At 37.0% G+C, this 25,803-nt stretch overlaps 1 protein-coding gene and 1 long non-coding RNA gene across 3 annotated transcripts in view; one reads left to right on the top strand and one right to left on the bottom strand.

Moving 5' to 3' along the window:
- PTPN12 (protein tyrosine phosphatase non-receptor type 12) overlaps positions 1-25,222 on the top strand; it is a 31,781-nt gene extending 6,559 nt beyond the window's left edge. For both annotated transcript variants that reach the window (XM_079786803.1, XM_079786802.1), the window contains 9 exons: positions 2,521-2,598; positions 2,699-2,797; positions 7,142-7,227; positions 12,883-13,853; positions 16,492-16,569; positions 17,317-17,384; positions 19,109-19,139; positions 23,950-24,048; positions 24,357-25,222. In XM_079786803.1, coding sequence (XP_079642929.1) covers positions 2,521-2,598; positions 2,699-2,797; positions 7,142-7,227; positions 12,883-13,853; positions 16,492-16,569; positions 17,317-17,384; positions 19,109-19,139; positions 23,950-24,048; positions 24,357-24,418 — 1,572 coding nt within the window. In that variant the 3' untranslated portion in view covers positions 24,419-25,222. The remainder of the gene's footprint in view (positions 1-2,520; positions 2,599-2,698; positions 2,798-7,141; positions 7,228-12,882; positions 13,854-16,491; positions 16,570-17,316; positions 17,385-19,108; positions 19,140-23,949; positions 24,049-24,356) is intronic.
- The window catches only part of LOC307108650, a 34,919-nt gene continuing 22,051 nt past the window's right edge, over positions 12,936-25,803 (bottom strand). The window contains exons 2-4 of the long non-coding RNA XR_013814328.1: positions 15,579-15,684; positions 13,419-13,533; positions 12,936-13,069 (exon numbers count right to left, since the gene is read on the bottom strand). This is a non-coding gene — a long non-coding RNA (uncharacterized lncRNA). The remainder of the gene's footprint in view (positions 13,070-13,418; positions 13,534-15,578; positions 15,685-25,803) is intronic.

Here is a 25,803-nt window from a genome sequence, read left to right as displayed (position 1 = left end):
TGCATTAGCGAAAAGCTCTTAATTCCTCATAGCTTTATGGTTTCCCTGAATATGTCAATTTATATGTCTTGTATAAAATAGGATTAATAATATTTCATTTCTTTTCCCCTTCCATTCTTTCTTTTTCTTTCCCTTGTCTTTTTGTCAGTTTTCACTTTTGCTAGGGAATATTTAAATTTTAGAGTTTCTGATAAAACCCTCTGGGATTAAGTTTTATTTTTGTATTCCTCAAAACTAATCTAATACTCAATTGAAAAATTTTAAGTGAATAAAATTTAGGTAGGAATCTATCACATCCTATATAACAAAAGGCTAATATGCAAATCAACCGAACAGCGGAACAACCGGTAGCTATGACATGCACTGACCACCAGGGGGTAGACGCTCAATGCAGGAGCTGCCTCCTGGTGGTCAGTGCACTCCCATAGGGGGAGCGCCGCTCAGCCAGAAGCCAGACTCACGGCTGGCGAGCACAGCGGCAGTGGCAGGAGCCAGGAGCGAGGGGTCCCGGATTGCAAGAGCCCTGGACTATGAGAGGGATGTCTGACTGCCAGACATCGGGCCCAAACCGGCAGGTGGACATCTCCCGAGGGGTCCTGGACTGTGAGAGGGTGCAGGCCAGCCTAGGGACCCCCTCCTCAGTGCACGAATGTCATGCATCGGGCCTCTAGTTTTAACATAAAAGTCAGAAATTAAAATTCAGATAGGAAGGGGCATTTAGATGAATAGTAGCAAGCAAAATAAACTTCTGATCATTTCAAAAGTTGTATTTTTTTAACATAGTCCCCATTTGATTCAGTTTGACTTAACATAAGTATAGTCTTGGGCCATAGGTTAGGACTTGATGTAAAAATCTTTTGATGGGCCCTGGCCAGGTGGCTCAGTTGGTTAGAGTCCACCCGTTATGCCAAGGTTTCAGTTTTGATATCTGGGCCGGGCACATGCATCAATCAACCAATGAATGCATAAATAAGTGGAACAACAAATCTATATCTCTCTCTTGTCATAAATAAATTTTTAAAAATTAAAAAATATTTTTATATATGCAAAGACTCCCAGGTAGTAAATATGGGAATTGTTCTTAACTCTTCCATCTTCTTTATCACTCCAAAATATTCTTATTGATTCCTAATTTCTAATAGTTTTGCCTCAGAAATGTGCCTGCAATCCGTTTCTACCTGTCTATCTTTTTTTAATATTGCTTCAGTATACCTCTACCAAGTTTCTCTTCTTTTCAGAATGCCATCTTCCTTGCTACAAAAGTTGCTTGAATATAAAGTTTGCTCATGCCAGGGTTGCATACTTCAGTGGTTCTAATTACAAATTAGTGGTTGTAATTACAAATGTACAAAAGAATTGTCTAGGATAATCAGTCTCCAGGGATGTAGTTAAGAGATCTGATTTTTACTAGCTCTCTTAGCCAATCCTTATATAGCTAGCCCAGGAAACATTGGGCTGTGGAATGAGTTTAAACTCTTATTATTTTTATATTAGAGGCCCAGTGCACGGTTTCATGCACTGGTGGGAGGGCATGGCCTGCAGGGATGGGCCCGCTGTGGGAGCGCTGCTCATCCCTGTCAGCTGAACAGCGCTCCCACTAAGGGAGTGCACTGACCACCAGGGGGCAACTCCTGCATTGAGATTCTCCCCCCTGGTGGTCAGTATGTGTCATAGCAACTGGTCAACTGTTCATTCTGGTCATTCAGCCGTTCGGTTGCTGGGCGTTTATTATATAGGACTGGAGGCCCAGTGCACAAAATTCATGCACGGGTGTGGGGGGGTCCCCTCTCCAATCCAGGACCCCCACCCCCCACCCCGGGATCGGGCCTAAACCGGCAGTCATACATCCATCTCACAATTCAGGACTGCTGGCTCCTAACTGCTCACTGGCCGGCCTGCTGGATCGCCCTTTGCTGCCCCCCCCCTGCCAGCCTGGTCGCCCATGCAACCTGCTGTTCAGTCATTTGGTCTTCCCTCACTAACCCCTGGCAGCCTGGTCACCCCACATAGCCTGCTGTTCTGTCGTCCATCTGGTCGTTTAGGTCATGATGGCCCCTGGCTTTTGATATATTAGGATAGTATGATCCCAACTAAATAGCCTATCTTCTCTCCTCTTTTGAATACCTCTCCTTCTTTCAGTCTTAGGCTTTATCCACATCAAGCTTCTTAACTCTCCAGATAGATTGTATTTCCTTCACTTTTCACTCCATACACCAATCAGAGTTAGTCATAGTATCTTTATTCCCATTTCAGTGCAGTCATGGCTTGGCTGGACTTTTTTTGTGTGTTTTTTTTTGTTGTTGTTCATGTATCTGGCTCACTAGCTTGACTGTTGAGAGTCAAGATGAGCTTTAAGTTTACAATGCCAAGCAGTTTTTGATACAAGGTAGGTGGTATTCAGAATGTTTTCAGTTAGCCAGCACGTGTATAATATATAAGGTCTATATGAAAAATTGAAGACTATTTTACTGTTTTTCTGAAGAGTTATCCAGAGTTCATGTATTATATTATTTGTTTTAGAAAATACCAGAGGAGTTTAATGTATTTAATTTAATACAAGAAATGAGAACACAGAGGCATTCTGCAGTACAAACTAAGGTATAGTTTTTTTAATTCACTATATAAACTATATTTTTAGATTTGCCTTTTGGGGTTTTTTAATGTCTTTCCTTTGTTTACCATTTCATCTCTCTAATAGGAGCAGTATGAGCTTGTTCATAGAGCTATTGCCCAATTGTTTGAAAAACAGCTACAACTGTATGAAATTCATGGAGTCCAAAAAATTGCTGATGGAGTGGTAGGTGTTGTTGGCCTATTAATTTTAGAAATCCTTTTACCAAGATGTAATATTTAGCTTTTTAATTGTCATCTTGGGTCTTAGCTAACATGAGACTATCTGTGACAGTTATTCTTTTTATTTAACCTTGATTTTAACTCCTTTCCTTCCTGTTTCAAACACTCAACTATGATGGATATTTAATAACTCCAATATAAGTTAAATTTAATATTCTAAACAATACATTGGGAAAGTAGTTCTTAGGTCAAAATTTATATAATATTTTATTGTCTTAAGTGTAAATTACTTTTTAAAAAATGAGCTGCATTGTTCCATAAACGAAAGAGTTCCAAACCTAAAGAAAGGCTTAAAGAGTTTATTTGAGCCAAGGCTGAGGGCCAGACTTGAAAGCAAAATTTCATTGCATTGAGAAAATGCTCTGGAGAATGACCATTTTGGAGTTGATTTTATACAGTAGAATCAAAGCGGATGTAAAGAAGTTGACAGTAAATCCATTGTTGGTAGAAGGAGGCAGGAGAAAGTAAAGCAGGAAATCTCTAGGATTGGATAAAAAGCAAAACGGAACGGTACATATTTCTTTTACATTGGTGGGTGCAGGATAGTTAACATTTAATATACATAGTTTACAAAGGTATGCAGATAAGAAATAACAATGAGGAATGTTAGGGGTGTCTTGCCCCAGTACTGATATTTATCTTTGGAGGCTGGGAGAAGAGATCATTGTGACATTTTAAGTATATTACCTTAGATACACAAAAACAATATATAGGACTTGCTCAAGGTAAAGATTAATCTATCACATAGGCCTAGGACCTGACTTCCCATTATAACCTGTTGAGTTCAGAATTTTTATAATCAAAACATCCTGTGCTATTACCTTCAGTTACTGAGCTTGTTGGGCCTGCCAGGTAGCCAGCCCCCCTTTCCCTTAACAGTTCTCTCTCCTCGCTGCCACCCCCACCCAACTAATTGTAAGTTGATTCTACATGAATTTTATTTTGTTCTTGGTCATGATAATGTAAAGTTTTATAGTTATATTGTACATGGTTTTTAATTAACCAGAATTATAGGGCAAAAATTGAGTCCCTTTTTGGCATGACTTAATTCAATGTTATTTTAGCCTTAAAAGATCTTACTGGAGAGAGGGCAGGATTAATATGGCAGAGGCGGGTTAGGTGGTCGGTGGAAAAGGTGAAGGGGATTAAGAAATACAGACTGTCGCCGTAGCCAGTTTGACTCAATGGATAGAGCATTGGCCTGTGGACTGAAGCATCCCGGGTTTGATTCCGGTCAAGGGCACATGCCCGGGTTTCGGGCTTGATCCCCAGTAGGGGGCTTGCAGGAAGCAGCCAATCAATCATTCTCTCTCATCATTGATATTTCTATCTCTCCCTCTCTCTTCCTCTCTGAAATCAATAAAAAAATATATATATTAAAAAACAAAAAAAGAAATACAGACTGTCAGTTATAGATAGAAGTCATTAGGATGAAATTTACAGCATAGGGAATATAGTTAGTAATATTTTAATATCTGTATGATGTCAAATGGTTACTAGAAATAATTGTGATCACTTTGTAAGGACTATAAATGTCTAATATTATGTTGTATACCTGAAACTAATATGTGTCAACTATCATTTAAAGTTAAATTTTAGCCCTGGCCTAAAAGTAAAAAAAAAAAAATTAGCCCTGGCTGGATGGCTCAGTTACTTGGAGCATTGTCCCATACACCGAAAGGTTGCGGGTTTGATTCCCAGTCAGGGCACATATGTAGATTGTGGGTTTGATCTTGGGTCTGGGTGTATATAGGAAGCAACTAATCTATGTTGCTTCACATTGATGTTTCTTTTTCTTCCTCTTTCTTCCCTCCCTCCCTCTTCTCTCTAAAAATCAGTTTTAAAAAACAACAACATATCCTCCTCAGGTGATAATTAAAAAATGAAAATGATAAAGGTAAATTTTAGTAAAAAAGATTTTATTGGATATCGAAATTTTTTTTATATATATTTTAGTTATTTCAGAGAGGAAGGGAGAGGAGGAGAGAGAGATAGAAATATCAAGGATGAGAGAGAATCCTTGATCGGCTGCCTCCTACATGCCACCTACTAGGGATCGAGCCCTAAAACTGGGTATGTGCCTTGACTAGGAATCGAACCCATGACCTGTTGGTTCATAGGTCTATACTCAACCATCGAGCACATGCCAGGCAGATATCCAAACTTTTGACCTGATAAAAATATATATTCTTATATTGTTCTCCTTTCTGCCTGTTTTTCTAACTAGCTCTCTTCTTTCCTCTCTATATAATCACCTTGTCCTTAAAGATTTGGGGCTTTTTAGTAAAAAAATTTTTTACATTTTTATCATTGTTCCCTAAGACAACTATCACATGATAAACCAACTTAGCTCCAATAATTGAAGTAAAATGAGGAAATGAGTTGCAAAATTTGTAACCTTTGTTTTCCTCTTTCCATGGTTTTGGCAATTTCCCAGACTATTTGTTTGAACTTTCTTGGTTTTCTAAATGAGAGATTTGTTATCAAATGCTGATCTCAATGTGTTAGTATAATCTAACATTAATCCTTGAGTTGTAGGAACTGTATTCTTACTTTATAAGCCAAGTGAAAATTTCAGATTTGTAAAAATTCATTTATGTGACCTCATTCTTATCTCCTTCATTAACAGAGGAATGATTGTACAACTAGGCCTCATACATTGCCATCATATTTTTCCTTTAGTTTAACTAAATCCTGTTATAACCTGTGCTAAATGTAGCCAAATAGTTTATAATATAGAATAGAATGCTAACATATTATTGCATATTATCTTACCTAAATTGGGATTCATTAATATTTCAAAAAGCTAAGTAGGTGTGCATTTTTTTTAAACTTTAATTGAAAAATATACCAATTTCCCCCTCATAAATGCAATATTAATTTCAAAGTTTAAGGTTTTTATACTACAGAAATGCAGATGTTTTAAACTCTAATTTCCTTAGTATGTAGAAATGAAAAATATTCTAACCATTACTTTTTCCTTTTCATTGAATTTATTGGGGTGACACTGGCCAATAAAATTTTACCAGTTTCAAGTGCACAATTCCACAACACATGATCTGTACACTGTATTCTGTGTTTACCACCCCAGATCAAGTCTCCTTCCACCACCATTTATCTCCCCATACGCTTTTGCACCTCCCTTAGTCCTAACCATTACATTTTTAATCATATAGAAAAATTTTTTCAAATTATTTTTTATTGTGCTATAATCTACAAATAAGTCTTATTAATTTCAGGTATACAGCATAATGATTGATATTTGTATATATTGTGAAATGATAACAAAAATAAGTCTAGCCCTAGCCAGTTTGGCTCAGTGGATAGAGCCTGCGGACTAAAGGGTCTCAGGTTCGATTCTGGCCAAGGGCACATGCCCGGGTTACCGGCTTGATTCCCCCCCAGTAGGGGATGTACAGGAGGCAGCCAATCAATGATTCTCTCTCATCATTAATGTTTCTATCTCTATCTCTCTCCCTTCCTTTCTGAAATCAATAAAAAATATATTTAAAAAATAAGTCTAGTTAATGTTCATTACCACACATAGTTAAAACATTTTTTCTCTTGTGATAAGAACTTCTAAAGTTTACTCTCTTAGGAACTTTCAGATATACAATACAGATCGTTAGCTGCAGTTATCATGTGTACATTACATCCCATGACTTACTTAATCTTCATGCAAGGGTATGTTTACTGATTTTAGGGATAGAGATAAACATCGATCTGCAGTGAAATAGGGCTCTATACACTAATGGACACTAATGTAGTGACAGAGAGAATAGGAAAAGGAACGACTAAAGTGAGTTCTGGGACCTGTTTAATGTACTAGGTAGCAATAGAGGCCTGCAATAGGTTGGGAAGGTGAAGGGTATAAGCCTTATTTTGTTGTTGGCTTTTTCCCTCTTCATATTAAGTTTCTAGCATAGTGATGTGTTAAAGAAGATATCTTTGATCTTTATTTCCTTAGGAAATCTGTTATTTTTTGGTTTTGTTTTTGTTTGTTTGTTTTTTGGTGCTGAAACCTGGGAAAATCTGTTTCTTTTTATAGTAGTACTTGAAATATGTTGAAATGCTGCTATATGCAATTGATTTTTTTTAGTAACTGGAGATGGACCAGGTTTGATAGCCCCTCAGGCTATAATATGGAATATATAAGGCCCATTTTGTTACCTGGAAAAATTGGTAATATTTGAAAATTTCAAAAGCCCAGAAACAATTTATTTGAAATATGAGGAAAGAAACTTATTTTTCCCCTAACTTTAATGAAGCATTTTTCCTCTCTTGGCAGAATGTAATTAATACTGAAAATCTGGTCAGCTCCATAGATTCTGACAAACAAGATTCTCCCCCTCCAAAACCACCAAGGACTCGCAGGTATTGTATGTCGCATTTTCTTTGAAAGGACACTTTTATTTTACTCACTGTTTTTTAAAATAAATGCTGACTAATTTCTAAGTTTTTTTTATAACTTTCATTAGTTTTTTGTTTAAGATGTAGCATATCTATGGCAATTAATTTTTTACTGTACTACATAAATTTTGTTTCACTTGATAAAATTTCAATAGTATACTGTATAAGAACAGTGAGCATAACCATGTTTTGGTATGTTGTACAGTAAAATTTTAAATATTCCGAAGATTATAATTTCTCTTCATGACTATACAGGTAATATGATTGCCAAAAATTATATGCAAATTGAAGAATTTATGTGAAGATGTTTTATAACATTACTAGCAAACATGAGTTTATTACTCTGTAGATTTTCTTAGTTTCAGGTGGGATAGAATAGTGGTTAGACAATTATATAATTTTCTAAGTGATTCCCTTGATAATTCTAGTACCCACCTAACACCATAAATTGTTATTACTAAGCTCATTTATAATAGTTAAACATATACTTTTGTTCTCTTTTTCTCTCCCATCTCATTGAGAGTAGCTGCTAGGTCAGTGGTCAGTTAATGTGATAGTATGTAAAAAGTATAGAGAGAGTCAGAAAGATTTAGTTTCAGTTCTTTTTCAGCCACTTATTAGTTTTGAGGGTTTTCAGTTTAAGTATTCTCTTAAGGACTAAATGAGATAAAGTATGTGGAGTTATGATCAAGTTACTGAATTATTTGTATAAGGAAGCACAGTAGGAGATATGTAATAAAACTGAGAATGACTTAAACTGTCTTGTCTCAAGCACATATCTGCCCAAACTGATTAATCTTTTCCTCAGAGCAAGTTTTCTTTTACATAGGATTCACCAATTCTTTCCCCTTAAAAGCTTGATAGAAGTTAACTTATGTTGGGTGAGATGATTAGGGTTAGGTGTTGGCATTGAGTCCTTATACCTTAACAAGATCATTCCTCTTTAAAAAAGAAAAAGACTACAGCTACTCTCAATAACTAAGGCAAAATGTAATAGTTATTATTGTCTCTAGAATATTTTTCTAAGGAAGATCAAGAAACCTAGATAGATGGGTTTAAGTTTCAGCATTCAAATGCTCAGTATGTTAAATCTGCATTAACAAAACTTATGGTATCTACTGAAAATAGAATTTTAATCTCCAATGGAAGGTAGTCAGTTAAAAACTGTAAATTGTTAGTTCAACTTTTTGTCCCATATATGGGAGTCCTAAAAGAAACTGTACTGGCTGTAAATGAAATTAAGAAATATTTTGCTACTCTTAATACCTTTTAATTTTTTTATTTTTTTGAGATTGAGCCAATGTAGAGGTTTTCAAGCTGTACACTGACATTTGTGATTTATATGGTTATCTACCTCTAACAAATAATGGTAGCCTCTTCTAATTTTGAAGGAAAAAAATGAATAGAATATTCAGAATTTTAAGCCTTTCTCATATACCTTCTCACAAGTTTGGCTCCTGTTATTCCTTGGTAAACAGAAAGATAAGTAGTAACAGAAAAATGTTCACTCACCTTATATGGGATTTTATTTGGGGATATGTGTTCACACACATAGTTTTTTTTTTTTTTATTGTCTAAAGTTTTACGTATGTCTCCTTTTCCCCCTATTGACCCCCCCCTCCCCCAAGCCATTCACACCCCAGGCAAGCCCCCACCGCCCCAGTGTCTGTGTCTATTGGTTATACTAATATGCATGCATACAAGTCCTTTGGTTGCTCTCTAACACATAAGTTTTTTATGTGTGACTTTATATTACATGCTAAGGTAAGGTTCTCTCTTTTTTAAAAATTCAGGTAGTGAGTCAAATGGCAGAATTTCATTGTGTTCCTTGTGACTTCTAGGTTGAGTTGAGTTTTAGAATTATTGTAAACTAGAGGGCTGGCACACGAAATTCGTGCACTTGGTTGGGGGGTCCCCCTCAGCCCGGCCTGCGCCCTCTCTCAGTCTGGGAGCCATCAGACATCCTTAGTGCTGCCATGGAGGTGGAAAAGGCTCACATCACCACCGCTGCACTCGCCAGTGTGAGTCCAGCTTCTGGCTGAGTGGCGCTCTCCCAATGGGAGTGCACTGACCACCAGAGGGCAGCTTCTGCATTGAGCGGGATCAGGTCGAAACTGGCTCTCCAACATCCCCTGAGGGGTCCCAGATTGCGAGAGGGCACAGGCCAGGCCGAGTGACCCCACCGGTGCATGATTGATTGGGGCTGGGAAGGGACACGTAGGTTAGCGAGCCAGGGAGGGCTCCAGGGCTTGTCCGGCCTGTCTCGCTCAGTCCCAATTAGCAGGACCCCAGCAGCAAGCTAACCTACCAGTCAGAGTGTCTGCCCTCTGGTGGTCAGTGCACGTCATAGCGAGCAGTTGAGCGCCCTTAGGATATCATTAGCATATTACGCTTTGATTGGTTGAACGGATGACTGGATGACCGGACACTTAGCATATTAGGTTTTTATTATATAGAATTGTTAACTGAAAATAAAATCACAAGAGCATAAGATGAATAAAAAGTAAAAATGGTATACTTTGTTTTTCACATGTTTGTTGTGTTAGATTTAATCTGTCATGTAATTATGCTTGATACATACTTAATACCTAAATCATTATAAGAAAAGTAATTTTATAAGTTCCTATAAAATATAAATTTGAAACAGAAGTTATAGTGTTACTCATTTTAAAACGTGGTTAAACAAATGTAAATTTTCTTTATTATAAAGTCCGAACTTCTTACTGTGAAATTCTGGGCCTTCATAGGATAGCTTCATCCTATCTTTTTAGCATTATTTTTCAATATTTCTCTGTACTCCATAAGGACCCAAACTGTTGTATTCACTGTTTTATCTTCTTCTGGAACTGGTATAATGCTTAGCTTAGCAAGCAGTAGATTCTGAATATTTTGTTTTATTTTTGAGAAGTGAAAAATGCCTTCCTCAGAACAGGTGAAATCAAGAACAATATTTATAAAAAGAATGATGCAAATCATATTGTATTTCTTCACTGGAATTTTTTTGCTTCAGAATATCTAGTGAAAATAGGAATGTGGTTAGTATAGTGGTAAATCAGAATATAGCATGTTTTTATGTGACTGGGCTTATCATTTTTGTGCACATGAAAGTGCTGTAAAGAGTTCTAAGCATTGTTTCATTAAAATAAGGGAGGATAAGAAAAAAGTCTGTCATTATAATTATCAATCAAATTTGAGTAGCCACAAATACCACAAAGGACACAAGGAAACTTTTGGAGGTGATGGATATGTTTATTATCTTGATTGCAGTAATAGTATCATGGGTATATACATATGTTCAAATTCATCATATTATATACATTAAATATGTACGGTTTTTGGTTTATTAGCTATACCTTAATAAAGCTACCTTTTAAAATGTGAGTAGCCAAGAATATATTACTTATGTACATATCAACATCATGCATAGACTACTTCTTCTAAAAGCATTTCTAATATTATTGGTTAAATAAGGCAGTTTGAATACTTATCTCTGGTCCCTTTCTAAACTTCCTAAAATTATAGTGAAGAAATATAAAAATATGCAAAGATTTTTTAAAAATAATTGGAGCAGATATGTCATCATATGAGATGTTGACAAAATATAGGAAAGTGAGGAGCACATTGACCAATGAAAACGGACCTAACAGAACAAAGAAAGTTAAAACTTGCTGCCTTGTAGGTGGGCAAACGAATAAGAAGCAAGATGATTCTCTTCAAAGAATCCCCAGAGAGGCTCAGAAATTGGAGATCCTACTTAAGGCTCTTGTGTAGGATGGTACTGAAAACAAGAAGAGTACTCGAATGTCTCTATAAGAGTATTTAGAACCCCAGATTCCTTTCATCAAATTGAACAGACAGATGACTGCTTCTCACATCCTGGCCACACACAATATGAGGGATTTACTCTGGAGTGGCTGAACCAGGGAATCTCTAGATTCAAGGACATCAGGTCCAATTGGTGAATGGGGTTGTGTGTCTTACTGAAAACAGGAATCTGCATGCTGAATAATGAGATCCTCCAGCTCCTTTGCTCTTACCCTTTATTTGGCTCCCAGAATATTGGTAGCTACTTCTGGTGTTGACAGTATCTCTCGAAAAACTACCAGCCCAAGAGAAGAAAGGTATCATCATTGATGGTTGTGGCCTACCATTGATATTGCAAGAGCTATGTTCAGGTCCCATGCAGTGAGACGATCACTAATCCTCAAGACCTCCCCCCTTACATACACATCTTCCAAGTCATTTTTAATATTTCTCTTTTTTTTCAGGTAGAATTTAATAGATTAATTTTTTTATGTATACTTTTTTCCCCCAGTTTATATTCAACACCATTCTGCATTAGCCTCAGATGCATAGTGGTTAGACAATGATGTACTTTACAGAGTGAACCAAAGCAGGGAAGATCAGACCTTTGATCCCCTAACATGAAAGACAGCCCCAAATAAGCAGGAAAAAAGGAAGACAATACATAGTAGAAGAAAGATGCGTCAGGGGGTATTTGTACATTTTTTTCATTCATTAGAAAATACTGATACCATGAAATACGAACTGGGTGGTAAAAAATAAGCTATTGGGAATATTGCAAAAAATTTAAATTAAACAGAGACTGGAAGAGAATAAGGATATCTTCCATGAATATGAACAAATACAAAGAGATAGAAAATCGGCCAGGCCGGTGTGGCTTAGTGGTTGAGCATCAGCTCATGAACCAAGAGGTCACTTGTTCGATTCCCAGTCAGGGCACCTGCCCAGGTTGCAGGCTAGATCCCCAGTAGCAGTCTCCAATAGGGGGCGTGCAGGAGGCAGGTGATGGTTCTCATCGATTTTGCTGTCTCTATCCCTCTCCCTTCCTCCCTTCCTAAAAATCAACAAAAACTTTTTTTTTTTTTGATCGGAGAGAGAAGATAAGAAATTAGAGAATCAAACCAGCAGGTCTGTCAAAAAAATAAGTTCACATTTAAAGGAATAGGCATCAGAATTACAAAATTCTGAGGGAAAATTATTTCTAATCCAGAATTATATACCTTTTCAATAAAAATCAATAATCTTGAAAATATAATACTTAAATATAGAAGGCCTCAAGAAATTTGCCTCCTAAGTATAGTTCTTAAGCAACTAGAGGAGGTTGTAACCCTCCAAAATAAGGGAGTATACCCAGAATAAGGAAGATGGGACCTGGGAAACAGGAGAGAACCTCAACTCTGTGGTAGCCTAGGGAGGCAGTAGCCCACACTAGAGCAGGAGGCCCAAAGTTTCTAAGAGGGATGCCTATGGTGCTTGACTAGGTGAGAGAGGTGCACAAATCTGCAGGAAAGTTAGAAGGCTGAATTACTGATGATACATAGAAAACCAAGCCATCAGAAACCCAAATCATTTAGTAGGGGAAAACAAGAACTTATATAAGAAGAGATATAAAATCATGGTATAATTGTGTACATGTATTACCTTGTTAAACATTAAATTTTCTTAGTTTGACAAATTATGCTTTTTTGTTCATACAAATTATAGATTCTACTGGCTTTTAATGTTATAGATTTAACTACATAATTGTTACCTATCAACTTATTTTACAAAGGATGAACATTCTTACAATAGCCTTTTATTCATGCTTGTTTTCAGTTGCCTCGTAGAAGGGGATGCTAAGGAAGAAATACTGCAGCCACCAGAGCCTCACCCAGTGCCACCCATTTTGACACCTTCTCCCCCTTCAGCTTTTCCAACAGTCACTACTGTGTGGCAGGACAATGACAGATACCATCCGAAGCCCGTGTTGCACGTGGTTTCATCAGAACAACATTCAACAGACCTCAACAGAAATTATAATAAATCAGCAGAACTTCCAGGGAAAAATGAATCAATTGAACATATAGATAAAAAATTGGAGCGAAATTTAAGTTTTGAAATTAAGAAGGTCCCTCTCCAAGAGGGACCAAAAAGTTTTGATGGGAACACACTCTTGAATAGGGGACATGCAATTAAAATTAAATCAGCTTCACCTTGTATAATTGATAAAATCTCTAAGTCACAGGAATTGAGTTCAGGGGATCCGAAAGTTGATGATATTTCTCAGAATTCTTGTGTGGACTGCAGTGGAACACTGTCAAATAAAGCTCCAGTTATCCCACCAGAAGAATTACAGAAGAATTCAGACATACCTCCAAGGCCAGACTGCTTGCCTCTTGATGAAGAAGGACACGTAACATGGTCATTTCATGGACCTGAAAATACCTTGCCCATGCCTGATTCATCTGAAGCGATATCCTCAGATACCTGTCAAACAATGAAAACTGTGAGTTTAACACCAAGCCCCACAAAACAAGTCGAAACCCATGATCTTGTGGATCATCATAGCAGTTCACCTCTATTCAGAGCACCCCTCAGTTTTACTAATCCTCTTCACTCGGATGACTCAGACTCAGATGAAAGGAACTGTGACAGTGCTGTGTCCAAGAATAAAACTAATATTTCAACAGCAAGTGCCACAGTTTCTGCTTCCACTAGTACTGAAAGCATATCTACAAGGAAAGTATTGCCAATGTCCATTGCTAGGCATGATATAGCAGGAACAATACATTCAGGTGCTGAAAAAGGTAATAATAGTATTTAACACTTAAATATTTTTACTATGTGCCAGTCACTGTGCTAAGCACTTTAGCTGTATTACTAATTCATTGTTTTATTCCACACTTGACTCTAAAACCTACAGCAAAATTTCATTATTTTAGACAAGTTTCTTTAAAGTAAGCTTTTATTATCTTAATATGATCACATTGCATTACTGGATTTTGTGTTTTCAAAATGTTTCAATTGTAACTGAAAAATTTTCTTTTTTTCTGTATTATAGCTTTTAGTATTTTACATGGGTCAAAAATATGTATAATAGAAATAATTTAAGAAAGATAATTGCTTGAAATAACAGTGACACAAATATTGTAGAATGGCTTGATTGGCCACTTAATTCCACTCATGTCTATAATAAATACTTAATTGTTATCTTTTTATGATCTTTTGAATACAAAAATTTTTAAACCTTTCTTTATAAGTTCTTGAAAAAGAAGCTGCTTTCCATCCTGAGTTTAATGCAAGAAGCAGTATTGCACCTACTCAGCAGACTGGGAATTTTAATCCTTTCAGTAGTGAGTGGGATATATCTGTATTTAGTCATCACTGCTCTTATTTAATGAAGCAGTCTTATTATTTCAACATAATGCATGTGCTCAGTTCCCAATATGTATTATTGGTTCTTGAAACAATTTGATCTGCTAAAAATAATCATGGCTGCTTTCTTAAACAGACCAAAATGTTGAGAGCAAATGTATAAACATGAAAGCTATTTTCTGATAGATTATCAGTGGTCATTTACTTGTCAGTGAACTTTTATAATGACACATACAGACATATTTGTAATGTGCTGCCATAAAAGGTACTGTGAACCTGAAAGATGATTTTCCTTTTCTATTTCTGACCCAATACGTACCACCTTTGTTGTACCTTTATTTTCTCCAACTCAGACATACTGTATTTTTTTTATGTTGAGAATGTATCTGGTAGAGTAGATGAAACTCTAAGCTAGTTTCCTAAACTTTATGATTCTCTATATTCTTGCTTCTTCTGTGTTTTATTTGAAGGATCTTCAGAAGATAATGGTTACCATAATAAATATTACTTTACCAGTTGGCCATAATTTAAATTTGTTGATATATTTTTCTCCCTCGATTTCAGAGTTTGAAATATAGAACTACCTTGCCCTAGCTGGTTTTGCTCAGTGGATAGAGCATCAGCCTGCGGATCCAAGGGTCCCAGGTTCGATTCTGGTCAAGGGCACATGCCTGGGTTGCAGGCTCGGTCCATCGTGCAGGAGGCAGCCAATCAATGATTCTTTCTCATCATTGATGTTTCTATCTCTCTCTCCCTCTCCCTGTCTGAAATAAATAAAAATATAAAAAATAAATAAAAATAAAACTACCAAGTTGTAACTACTTAAAAAAAATGTGTAGATAAGAAATTTTCATTTGGGGCTTTTTTCTTTTTCTTTTGGCATATCAGGCATGTGTCTTGGGTCTATGAATTTTTTTTTTTTAACGACTACTAGAAATAGAATTTGGTGAGGACAGGAAGGATGCATGATGTGATATGCTCGTTAAATTTACTACCACGTGTTTAGTCTTTTGGTGATAGCAGGAGTCCCTTTAAAATACTGTACAGGGATAATTGAAAGCACTCTATTGTATAGCAGCTCACTTGTGCTTTATTTTGTTTGTATTTCAAAGCAAAGATAGCTGTAAATGTGATTTCAGGTTTCTTTTCACCCTTACCTGACTATGCTATATTAGTTTGGTATTCACTGAAGATTTTCCTGTGTAAGCATTCTGTGCCGCAACATAATTATAAGCAGTCCTTTTGTCTTCTTCTTCTTCATAGCTGATTTTTAGAGAGAGGAAGGGAGAGAGAAAAAAACATCGATGTGAAAGCGAAACATCTAATGGCTGCCTCCTGAATTGCCCCCAGGAGGTTGAACCCACAACCCAGGCATGTGCCCTTGCCTGGGAATTGAACCAGCCACCTCCTGATGCACAGAACGATACTGAACCAACTGAGCCACACCGGCCAGGGCAGTCCTGTTTTTAATGTTGTTATTTACCTTGTAGTTGAACCATTGGCTCAAGAAGTAGATTTTTGTTTGTTTGATTGATTGTTTGTTTTAGAACTTGTTAGGGAATTAAAGAGAATAACTTTGTTTTGATACCTAAAACAACCTTTGGCGTAAGTTACTGCCTGAAAAAAATTCCTGGTTATGAATTCTGATTTTAAAACTGACTCAGGTGTCCTGAAAGATTTCTCAAACTTGGCTACACTAGGCTCCCACACAATGTATGATTTGCAAAAGCCTGTGTAAAGTATGCTGTCTTTGGTTGAATAACCTCTAAAACAAGTTTACAACATAGAAAATACAACCCAGAGATTCAGGGAGGAACATGCAGTTGAGAAGAAAGGGCCACAGTTATTTTTAAAAAAAGCTTTAAGGGTGAGGACTGCCATAATTCTTGACAAGTAAAGTGGTGAAGATTTGTTTATTTTACACATTTAAAAAACTGGTTCTCTTAGATACTTGTGGTAGTGAGTTTTAGAATCTCAAGAAAGGTCTCTCTGTTTAGATGAGTTCATTTTTAATGAGTCAACATTTTAAACAAGTTCATAATTTGTCTAAATGTTATGTATTTAATATAGATGTTGATGTTAGTGAAGATTTACCTCCTCCTCTCCCTGAAAGAACTCCTGAATCTTTTGTATTAGCAAGTGAACATAGTGAGTATCTTCTGGTTTTACAAAAATACTTCATACTCTTTACTTTAAACTCTGGGAAACATGGCTGATTTTAATCTAGTTGCTATTGAACTACATAATTAAGTTAAAAAACAGGGTTAAATTGATATTGACAACTGTTTTTAATTCCTTATATGAAAAACAATTTGGTATCCTTTCATTCATTATGAAAAGACATTGATTGGTTCACTTGGTGCCAGTTCAGGTATAAACATTAAATTGTGTTGTAGGTGAATATCACTCAGTTGGTGTTAATTCAGGGACACTTCAGGCCACAAGAGTTACCAGTGAGAACTGGGAAAAGTGGGCATATTTCAAAGCATTGATACTGTATTTTTCTTCCTTCCCCTCCAGAAAGAGTACAGAAACAGCTTTATTCATATATTCACAGAATTGCTCACTACTCTTTATCTGAATTACATTTTACCAATATTTTATTAATTTCAACTGATTTTAAGAATGTTAAAAACAGTAAAGCCATATACTTTAATAATATTAAATCTAAGTCTGTCAAATCTATAGATTATAGTGAGCTTATAATAAACTCTGATGTACTCCTTAAAGGAGGAAAACTTACAGAAATATTCTTAAATTGATAGAAACAAAAGTTTTTATGAAAGTGATAGTTTCTAAAAATCTATAGAATGTTTGTTTTTATATATTACCTAATGCAAGAAATTTCAAGAAGTAAAGATGTTAATTTTAATTGTAAGATTTCATTTTTCTCAGATACACCTGAAAGATCTGAATGGAGTGAACTTCAAAGTCAGGAAGAATCTGAACAAAAAAAATCTGAAGTGAGTCCTTTTGGTATTAAAACAGCAAGAGTTCAATATTTTTGCTTATCTTTTTTTTTTTTTTTTTTTTTAGTACGTGCTCTTTTTTTATTTTTACTTTCTTTTTAAATATTTTTTTATTGTTGATAGTATTACCCCCTCCCTTTAGCCCCCTCCTCCCAGTTCCTACCCTCCCCGCCTCACCTCCCAGGTCTTCACTACCCTATTGCCTGTGTCCTTGGACTATGCATATTAGTTTATAAATTTTTTGGTTTATCTAGTCTTGTCCCCCCAGCCCCACATCAAGGTATGTCAGTCTGTTCCATGCCTCCATATTGTTAGTTTATAATAACTGTAGCTAAGACTATTAAATAAAATTTTTAACAGCATTTCTTGTGCAAAAATTTCAGATGAAATGTGAGATCTGGAGTTTTTACAAGGGCAACATAGTCTACCTATTACTGTCTCATCAATTCAGAGTATTATTTTCCCAAGCTGCTTTTGAAATTCATAAATTGTGCCATGTTCCAAATCATTCTGGAGGTATGAATGGAACTGGACTTACTATTTTCAGGGTCCTAGTACTTTGCTAGACTTTTTTCCTTCCATTATAACAGTAGGTATGAGGTTTCCTTTCACATTCAAGAAATGTATTGGTAGCTAAATATTTTAGCTGTGGAAAAATGTGGGTTTTTTGGTCAACATTAATGTTTTCCTATTTCTCCCATATTTTAATATCACTGAAATTAGGGTACATCTTACAATTGATTAAAAACCACTGATACACTTTGTCACATAAAATAGTGGTAACCCTGTAAGAATGATGGTTTGTCTTAAAATCCATGGTATCATAATTTGATAAATATGGTAAAAGACTGGCAAAATGCAATAGTGTGTATATTCCTTTGTGTAATAGCTCCTGCATTTTCAGTTTTCATCCAGAGGAAAAAGGAATTTCCCTATCTTTTTACTCCCAATATAAAGTACCATTCATTTAAAAATTTTAAGCCTATGAACAACATAAACTGATAAACAAAAATAGATCCAAAGGAATAAAATATTTTAGAATATAATAGAAGTAATCCTGTTATTTGCAGATTTTTAATATTTCCTACAACTTTGTGATAATGTACTATGTTAGTACAGTTTTGGTAATATTATACTTAAAATCCTTTTTTCCTTGAAATATTACTGTTTATTGCGTGTAATATTATATTTAAGATAGTTTTTCTTGAATAATTGGTGTTTATTGCATGTAACATATTTAAAATTGTTTTTGTTTTTTTTAAAAATATATTATTATTGATTTCAGAGAGGGAGAGAGATAGAAACATTGATGAGAGAGAACCATGGATCGGCTGCCTCCTGCACGTCCCCTAGTGGGGATCGAGCCCGCGACCCAGGCAAGCGCCCTTGACGGAATCGAACCCAGGACCCTTCGGTCTGCAGGCCGATGCTCTATCCACTGAGCCAAACCGGCCAGGGCTAAAATAGTTTTTCTTGAGATCTTAATGATTGCATGTAACATTATACTTAAGATTGTTTTTCTTGAAATATTAATGTCTATTGCTTGTAACATTATATTTTTAAAAATGAATAAAGTTAGTTTATTGGGTATTTTTTTAAGCCTAATTGAAAACATCATTGTTTTCCTTTGACACTGATAAAGCTTAATTTCTTGGGATGGATACTCAGACAGATTTTTTAATATTTGTTTGTAAAATTATTAAATGTCATCCTTACAGGGCTTGATAACCTCAGGAAGTGAAAAATGTGGTAAGTTAGACTTTGTTCCTTTTTGCTATAGATTATATAGATTAATTTTCATAAAATAGCATGTCTTGTGGTATATGTTATTTGGTTATTTCTGTACGTGAAAATATGTAGGACACCTCTTCTAAAACAGGAATTATGTAGTATAATACTTCCAATTTAATTGCTATTCCAGAGATTATTATTGATCTGGAAAATAACAGCATGTATTATTAATAGTTACAGGCTGATAGGAAGGAAATTATTTTTATGTATTTCCCAGTGTATTATTTTCTGTTGGCTATGAAACCACTTAGAATCCAGATCTGGCAATGATTTAAATAAATGCCCCATAATTAATCTATGTGATTGAATTGGGCCCCTAAAAATAGATTGCTTTGGAAATCTTTTAGGACTAAATACATTTGTGAAGACCATAAGATTATGTAGCTCAACCGAGTGTTATAATGCCAAGTTAAAATTTTTTCCTACCACATTACTTTTTACTATCATGCTAAATAGGTCAAATTATTGTTAATTCTTATAAATCGGTACCATAAAGCAGCTCATCAAACATCCTAGTCTATGTAATTCCCTCAATTCATCTATTATTTCTGCCTTTATCCTCCATTCTGCTTCAGCTTCTCTCTCTGATGTTTGCCTAATGGGGCTCCATATCAGCTATTACTCTCTATCCACTTTCCTGAGGCAACATATTGTAAGTAAAAGCAAAAGCTTTAGAGTCAAGGCCACCTGAACTGGAATCCCATTTTTACCATTTTACTTACCATGTAGCTTTGTCTATGTTGCCTAATGTTTCTGAGCCTGTTTTCTTCTCTGTGAAATGGAGATAATAGTACCTACTCTAGTGGATTGTTGAATCACATAGAGTATCAAACACTGCCTGGCACATAATAGACACTCACATGGCAGCAATGCTATTATGACTATCTTTTTTTTTTTTAAATTACTACTAGAGGCCCGGTGCATGAAAATTCATGCACTCGAGGGGGGAGGTCCCTCAGCCCGGCCTGCCCCCTCTCACAGTCTGGGAGCCCTCAGGGGTGGGAGGCGACCCGGTGATCAGGGGAAGGCAACGCCCCCTTCACACCTCTGCTGCTGCCACTGCCGGCAGCGCAAGCCTCAGCCAGCCCTGGTTACCTGAGCCTCGGGGGCCCTGGGTGCTTGGGCAGCCGCCATACGCAGCTTGCCTGCGCCTCGAGTATCAGCTGGGCAGCCGCCATCTGAGGCTTGCCTGTGCCTTGGGCCGGCCCTGGGCGGCTGTGGGGACTGGGGGACTACAGAGGCAGGCACCCTGGCGGGGCTGAAGGGACTGGGCGCCGCCATCTTGTGGCTGTGGGCACTGCCATCTTTGAGGGTGGGGCAGTCAATTAGCATATTCCCTCCTCGTTGGCTGGGGGCACCGCCATCTTTGCAATGGCATGAGGGTCAATTAGCATATTCCCTCTTTATTAGATAGGATTACTGCTATGGCTGGATCCCTGAATCTTTTATTTTCTTAATATATGTTAACTCCTTTCTGGCTCCTTTTCTTTCTCTAACCAATCTAGTTACCATCCTCCATCATTCCAGTCACACTGAAAAATATATTCCACTTTCTTGCTCCTAATTTCCATACCATTTTATTTTATCCCTTGGGCTTACTGAATACTGTAGATTAGCCTACAATTCTGGTCTTCTCCACAGTTGGGCCCTCAGCTTTGCCTGGTTATCTTATATGCTCTAGTTCAGTGATGGCAAACCTATGACACGCGTGTCAGCACTGACACGCATAGCCATTTTTGATGTGACATGCGGCCGCATGCCGAGGATGAAACATTTGCTGCTCCTGAGGATGAAACATTTGCAACTAGAGTCTCGGAGTTAGTTTTTTCCTCAAAGTGACACACTACCCGAGTTATGCTCAGTTTTTTGGCGAAGTTTGACACACCAAGCTCAAAAGGTTGCCCATCACTGCTCTAGTTGGTACCTGAATTGTCCAAAGCTTTACTTCTTCTAATATCATCCATCCCACTAACTCTTAGCAAATGACCTTTACTTCGCTGGGAAAATTGAGGTCTTCAGACTAGATAGATCATCATTTCCTCCTAGAAGCCAGCCCTGAATACCTCACCACTACTAGTTCACCTACATACCTCTTTTCTCTGCCCTCATTGCACCCTTTGTATAATCTACACTAATAAAAGAGAAACATGCAAATGACCATCACTCCGCTATGCTACCAGCCAATCAAGAGTGAGGATGCAAATTAACCAAAATTGGTGACGCCCATAGTGGCCAGGCAATACTGGAGCTGCTGGGGGCCGGATCATAGACACAAACCTGCAGGCCTGGCACCCAGCAGCCCCAAGTCCCGCCACCACAGTGCTGGGGCTGCTGGGGGCTGGATTGGAGACACAAACCCGCAAGAAACCTGTGGAAAGGGAGATAAACTATCATAACTTTATCTCCCTTTCCACAAGATGAGAAAACTGACCCTGGTTTATTTAGTGATGTGGCCCACACCTTTCTACAAGCACAGGGTATGTTATGACCACTCCCAGGAAGGTCTGGTCAGAATACCGTCTCCAGGGAATAACGCTACTGTGACAAATCATCTAAGAGAGGAAACAAGCTTTTGTTGGGTTTATTCTGAAGGTCAGAGAACATGCCACCCCAACATATGCTGTGTAGTTATATTGATGATCTTGAGCTGCAGATGCTTGAAAAACAGCAAATGCATGCAGAGGCTTTCACTGAAGTCTCCTGATCTGCCTAAAATCGGACCCCCCAAAAGGAGCTTAACCCTTTGCACTCGCTTGCTTTTTTCTCGATTCCTGCTACCGATGCTAACCGTGTTGAGTCACACTCGACATCTGAGTGCAAAAGGTTAAATGTCATAGGTCCCCTTGACAGGAGAAGTGTCATCAGGCAAAGAAGACTGACTCCTGTCACAGGACAGGAGAGTAGAAGTTGACATCACACCCAAACTTGGTTACAAACGATTTCCTCCCACCCCCATTCATCTTTCCTAAAAATCATTTACTCTCCTCTAAGAGGCCTACATCTCCTGCCCCCTTTCCCTAGGAAGAAGGTATTTAAATCTGCATTCTAAGCCACCTTGGGGAGTTACTCATTTTTCCCTGGGATCTCCCACATATACATGAGGTACACGTTAATGAACTTTTGTTTTTCTCTTGGTGATCTGTCTTTTATTACAAGGGCCTCCACTAAGAACTCAGAAAGGTAGAGGAAAACCTATTTTTCCTCCTCCATAATTCTGTCTCGGGAAATCAACCCCAGCTGAACAATGAGGTTGGCTCAAGTACCAAACAGTCCTGGCTGATGGGAGGGAAGCTTCTAGGGAGAAATCAATGATATTGGCATCAAAGTGGGATGGAGGGCACACACATGGTTGCTGGCGGGAGTTTAACGTGGTCCAACATTTTTGGAGTATGATTTTGCAAATTCGATAGAAATGTTCAAAGTACATCCAAGAGTCTTCTAGAAATCACATCTGCTGAGATAAAGCACAAGCGCATAAGCCCTGGTCAGAACCCAGGATGCTACTGTGGGATCCCCTTCCATGATAGGAAAACCTGGGAACAACCTGCATTTTTAGGACAAGGTGGCATCTATACTAATAAAAGGGTAATATGCTAATTAGACTGAATATCTTCCGGATGACCTTCCAGACGTCCTTCTGGACAAAGCCATGTTGGCGGGGCCAAGGCAGAGGAGGTTAGAGGCGATCAGGCAGGCAGGGGAGAGCAGTTAGGGGGATCAGGTCGGCAAGCAAGTGAGCGGTTAGGAGTCAGAGGTCCTGAGGGGACCCTCTTCCCGTGCACGAATTTCGTGCACCGGGCCTCTAGTTTTATTATAAAACTTAACACACTACTATAATTAATGAGCTTTTCTGCCTCTCCTAATCTACCAGGGATCGGCAAACTACCACACAGGCATAATCCTGCCATTGGCTTCTTTTCTTGTTCTGCCCTTGATCTAAACTAGTGATTTTTACATTTTGAAAGAGTTGCTTAAAAACAAAGGAACAAAAATCAGTGAAGCATATGTGACAGGATTGTATTGGCTTGCAAAGCCTAAAATACTTATTCTCTAGCCTTTTACAGGAAAAAGTTTACTGACCCCCTATCTGGACCCTAAGCACTATAGGATAAGGATCATAAAGTTGAGGATCATTGCAAGTGTGACTGGAATGATGCAGGGAAGGTATCTAGTTTGGATAGTGAAGGGAGAGAAACCGAGAAGGAGTTAACATATATTAAAAGGTCATTTGACTTATACTCCAAGTTTCCAGAAAAGTTTCTTAACAGAGGTGTAGGGATGTGATAAAGGTTATGAAAGAATGGATGAATCATAGCAGTTAATTTCTTTTGTTAACCTTACACATTAATAATTAAGTAATTAAACTAAAATTTAAGTAATGTAAAACTTATTTATAGGAGCAGACAGTAAGTTCATGGGTTTCCATATAAAAAGCATTTCAGTTGCAATTATTAGCACACAGTATAACTAATTTAAGGAAATACAGTATGCCAAGATGCAGGTTTATTCAAGTCAGAGCATAAGGATAAGTTTCACATTGCTGAAGTACTCACTGCAGATTTCTAAGTGCCCTGAAGAACACTTAGTATGATTTCCTGTGCTCACTACCTCATCATTTATATTTATTTGAGCCTCTAAAATCATGTCCCCAAGAGAAAACTTACTCTTTAACTTAATTTTTCAAATTAAAACAATTAGAAAATTCTACATAGGATGCTTCAAATAATGGTGATTAACATAGCTCTATTTTGCATTTTATATCATCCAGCAGGAGGTATTCACCCAGAGACTTGTACAGAATGTCCACCTACTTCGAGTAACAAGAAAGATCCAATACCAGAAAGTCCAACAAAAGCCACAGATATTGGTAATTTTAGAACTTGAATTATATCATTAATGCTGGCAAGAATGAGAAAAAATTATTTGCCATCATTCCAGGATTTCCTTAAGGCAAAGTTTATCAAATGTTGTGCTATGATTTATTCAGTTTCTTAAATGAACTAACTACCCAAAACAAGTTGAAAGTTGATTTTGTGTTTAGAGTTTTGCTTAGTTTAAATTCTAAATTCCCATGTGGAAATTTATTTGTTCAAGAAGATAAGGATGTTTGACATGGTTTATACAGTATAAAAATATTTCTGAACACTGACAATTATTGTGGTGTTTTGATTATAGGTTTTGGTAATCGCTGTGGAAAACCCAAAGGACCAAGAGGTCCACCTTCAGAATGGACATGATTCAGGGAGCCAAAAACCACTTTAAATTATACTGGAAAATTCAAGTGCCACTGAAAGCCAGATTTATAGTATTCCTTCTTTAAAATGTGGGACTAACCGCAGTGTAGATTGTGACCTTTGCATTTTTTGCCAAGACCATCTACCTGCCTCACTACACTTAGGAAAAAGTATTACATATGGTGTTTTGTTTTGTTTTTTTTTGTTAACTTCAAGTATTATTGCCTTAATGTCTCTTAACCCTGTTACACGCTGCTTGTAGACATGTTAATATAGTAATACTTTTATTATAAATTGAGTTTAAGGACTACTCTTTTGCTAATGTTTTATCATGTATGCATTATTTTGTATATGTACAGGGCAAGTAGGTATATAATTTGATAAAGTTGCAGTCATAAAATATTATTAACAGAAGATGTAAAATTTCTGCATGGTCTAAATCTCTGTGTACTTTATTTGTAAATTATTTGCCCTGAAGTTTTAGAAAATAGTTTCTGAATTTTAAAATTGCTGGATTCATGCAGCCAGCATTGCAGGTTATCAGAAATCAAAGATTGTAATAATAATACATTTTGTAAATTGTAAGCAAAAAGTTATTTTTATATTATATACTGTCTAATTGTCCATCCTAATTGTTCTTGTTTTCATCTAGTCATGGAGATTCAGTAAGTGCCTTGGAACAATATTGAATTCTCTTAGCTTGTGTGTGTTACTTTAATATTTGAACTCAACTGGGATTAGAAGACTATCAAACTACATGTATGTTTCAGGATATTTGACCTGCCATTAAAAATCAATTTTACAGTGCTTACTTGTCTTAGTTTTTCATTCCTCATTCTGAGGAAATTAGACTTAATATCTGCTGATTCATTCTTACCTTTTAATCTTTTAATTCAATAAGAGGGAGCATCTGCAAACACATGGCTTTGCAATTGTAATACTTACAATAATTTTAATACTTATCCTTGAGTCAGCCCTAGGCATTACTACTAATAAGATCCTAGTAAAACACCAAACCATTTGTGAGGTTAGGAAAAGGAAACTTTTGTGGGGGGATTTTCTTTCACATTCCTAGATCACAGTTCTCATTCATAAGTACCAACTTTGAATTGTGACATCATGGATTAAAATTAGTAGACATCAGTCCTGGCTGGGTGGCTCAGTTGGCTGGAACATCATCTCATACACCAAAAGGTTGTGGGTCAGGGCACATACCCATTTACCGATTTGACCCCTGATAGGCTATGTACGGGAAGCAACTGATCTCTCTCGATCTCTCTCTCTCTCTCTCTCTCTCTCTCTCTCTCTCTCTCTCTCTCATCTCTTTCTCTCAAATCAAAAATAGCATATCCTCAGGTGAGGATTTTTTTTTTTTTTAAAGTGGGTAT

The sequence above is a fragment of the Cnephaeus nilssonii genome (assembly GCF_951640355.1).
Source record: "Cnephaeus nilssonii genome assembly, chromosome: 12".
NCBI lineage: Eukaryota > Metazoa > Chordata > Mammalia > Chiroptera > Vespertilionidae > Cnephaeus > Cnephaeus nilssonii.
The sequence above is the reverse complement of the archived record's forward strand: the minus strand, read 5'-3'. Positions and strand labels throughout refer to the sequence as shown.